General features: G+C 47.8%; 1 protein-coding gene across 1 annotated transcript in view; it reads right to left on the bottom strand.

The window, feature by feature from the left end:
- Positions 1-1,742, bottom strand: part of LOC121857657 (proline-rich protein 36-like) — a 4,562-nt gene extending 2,820 nt beyond the window's left edge. The window contains exons 1-2 of the mRNA XM_042353719.1: positions 1,670-1,742; positions 566-644 (exon numbers count right to left, since the gene is read on the bottom strand). Of these exons, the coding sequence (XP_042209653.1) occupies positions 566-644; positions 1,670-1,742 (152 nt within the window). The remainder of the gene's footprint in view (positions 1-565; positions 645-1,669) is intronic.
- Positions 1,743-3,170: the final 1,428 nt, after the last annotated feature.

The raw sequence follows: 3,170 nt of genomic DNA, 5'->3' as shown, positions 1-3,170 counted from the left end.
AGGAGGGATATCTGGCCAGGGAGGGAAGAGGTGTTGGTAACGGCTGGGGACCTGTAGGAGGAGGTCATAGTACAAGTGAAGATGTAGTGAGAGGTGTGAGAGTCGGGTTGACAACAAATTACAAATAGTGCGACCAGGCTCAGAGTTGTCAATGTACTAGGCGTGGCAGAGTACAGTGGGGGTGGAGGTGATATGGTGTGGTGGGACAGGCACAGTGGGGGTGGAGAGAACATTGACAATATGAGGGACATACCTTTTAGTGTGATGGTGATGGCATGTGAGTCGACATGCCGGTGGGTGTGGCAGGGGTGTGTCCTCAAGTCCATTAGGTAGCCCTCGTGGAGACAGCACAGACACAGGAGCAGGCGCGACTTGCGGTGGGTGGAGGGACAGGTTGAGGCACCACGTGTCGTGTAGATGAGGGCAGGACATCGCTCCGGGGCAGCAGGGACACCAGGGCAGGCCAGTGGCGCTACGCCAGTAGTGAAGGCCACCGGCAGTGGGTAGGCCGTGAGCAGGGGGGCTCTGAAGGGACTACAGCTGTGTCAAACCAGAGAGGAGTTACTGGGTGGCAACAGAGGCAAAGTAGGTCGGAGATGGTAGTACAGAGTGTAACAGGTTCTTCAATACAGTTGGTAGAATTCCTGGAAAGGGATATGATCTGTGTCATGTCACTGGGTGGGACCACAAGTCTGACAGCATCAGAGTACAGACAGGAGAGGCCCAGTAGTAGTTGAGTTAGAGACGGCCGGGACTGCTGTGTTGCAGCCAGGTAAGGCAGACAGGGGCAGGTGTTGTTGAAGAGGCATTGCTGGAGACAGAGGGACGCAGAGGGAGGCGACCCGGTAGACCGAGGGGGGCTTGTGGTGGATGCGGCCTTCGGGAGGCTTTCCCTGGGACAGACGGGCGATGGGGCATTGCCGTGAGTCAGCATTGTGCCGGCTGCCACATTTAACACCTGGGATCAAATACATAGCCCACTATTAAGGTGGTCTTTGATTACAGGTGGCAAAGTTATGGTTACGTGAACAGAAGCGACATCTGGGACGATCACGTCGGCAGCAGGCAGTGAAGGTGTGACCCTGAGAACAGATAACACAAATTGCAGGCCTGGGGGTGGGGTTCTGCATAAAGTGGAGGGAGGATTGGGTGGGCCTCCACAGTGGTTGACAATGACAGCAGCAGCTGGGGTGTTCCCAGGTAATGTCGACATACTGAAATTAAAGTCCATGCGTTCTCAGTGTGGGAATCGTTTCACTAGGATGTGGCAACATTCGTCAGCGTCTACTTGAGGTACAGGACAACCGTCAAAGCCAACAGTTTCAGAACCTCAGGTCTGACACTTGATAAAGTTCCTGTTCTTACCTTGTCGGTGAATGTTGAGACCGTGTTGTTTGCAGTACTTCATCATCAATTTAACCGTTCTACAGTTTTCAGTGAGTCCTTGGGAAGTGCAGATTCAGCACTTGGCTGGTTGGCAGAGGCAGGGTGATAGGGTCCATGACATTGGTTTCCACTCCGGCTAGTGTTTCCCATAAAACATTACCGTCACTGTCACTGTTGGATTCAGTATGACCAGGCGAGTTGGCGATAGCATCCATCAGAGATGTCTGCATCCTGAAGAGCCTCTTCTGGGACGTTTATGTCGACGCCCATGCTAGCAACTTACCGGCTGAGGGACCGTGGGACGATCGGGAGTCAAGAGCACCTATGGGCGTCTGTCCCTTAGGTGGTCGCCACATTTCGTTATTGGCAGTAGTGTTGTTATTGTTGTTGTTGGCAGTAGTGCTGTTATTGTTGTTGTTGGCAGTAGTGCTGTTGTTGTTGGCAGTAGAGCTGTTATTGTTGTCAGTAGTGGTTATAGTTGTGTTGGCAGTAGTGCTGTTACTGGTGTTATTGGCAGAAGTGGTGTTATTGTTGTTTTTGGCGGTAGTGCTGTTACTGATGTTGTTGGCAGTAGTGATGTTATTGTTGTTGGCAGTAGTGATGATATTGTTGTTGGCAGTAGTGATGATATTGTTGTTGTTGGCAGTAGTGCTGTTATTGTTGTTGTTGGCAGTAGTGCTGTTATTGTTGTTGTTGGCAGTAGTGATGTTATTGTTGTTGGCAGTTGTGCTGTTTTTGTTGTTGTTGGCAGCAGTGATGTAATTGTTGTTGGCAGTAGTGATGATATTGTTGTTGTTAGCGTAGTGCTGTTATTGTTGTTGTTGGCGGTAGTGCTGTTGTTGTTGTTGTTGGCAGTAGTTAACATTTACTGATGTTGTTGGCAGTAGTGATGTTATTGGCGGTAGTGATGTTATTGTTGTTGGCAGTAGTGATGATATTGTTATTGTTGGCAGTAGTGCTGTTATTGTTGTTGTTGGCAGTAGTGCTGTTATTGTTGTTGTTAGCAGTAGTGCTGTTATTGTTGTTGTTGGCAGTAGTGCTGTTATTGTTGGCAGTGCTGTTATTGTTGTTGTTGGCAGTAGATTGCTGTTATTGTTGTTGTTGGCAGTAAAGTGCTGTTATTGTTGTTGTTGGCAGTGCTGTTATTGTTGTTGTTGGCAGTATTGCTGTTATTGGCAGTAGTGCTGTTATTGTTGTTGTTGGCAGTAGTGCTGTTATTATTGTTGTTGTTGGCAGTAGTGCTGTTATTGTTGTTGTTAGCGGTAGTGCTGTTATTGTTGTTGTTGGCAGTAGTGCTGTTGTGTTGTTGTTGGCAGTAGTGCTGTTATTGTTGTTGTTGGCGGTAGTGCTGTTGTTGTTGTTGTTGGCAGTAGTGCTGTTATTGTTGTTGGCAGTGATGCTGTTATTGTTGTTGTTGGCAGTAGTGCTGTTATTATTGTTAGCGGTGTGTGTGTTGTTGTTAGCAGTATTGCTGTTATTGGCAGTAGTGCTGTTATTGGCAGTAGTGCTATTGTGTTGTTGTTGGCAGTAGTGCTGTTGTTATTTGTTGTTGGCAGTAGTGCTGTTATTGTTGTTGTTGGCAGTGTGCTGTTATTTGTTGTTGTTGGCAGTAGTGCTGTTATTGTTGTTGTTGGCAGTAGTGCTGTTATTGTTGTTGTTGGCAGTAGTGCTGTTATTGTTGTTGTTGGCAGTAGTGCTGTTATTGTTGTTGTTGGCAGTAGTGCTGTTATTGTTGTTGTTGGCAGTAGTGCTGTTATTGTTGTTGTTGGCAGTAGTGCTGTTAT

The sequence above is a fragment of the Homarus americanus genome, unplaced genomic scaffold (genome assembly GCF_018991925.1).
Source record: "Homarus americanus isolate GMGI-L3 unplaced genomic scaffold, GMGI_Hamer_2.0 scaffold16712, whole genome shotgun sequence".
Classification (NCBI taxonomy): domain Eukaryota; kingdom Metazoa; phylum Arthropoda; class Malacostraca; order Decapoda; family Nephropidae; genus Homarus; species Homarus americanus.
Note: the sequence above shows the minus strand (reverse complement) of the source record. Positions and strands in the feature narration are given on the sequence as shown.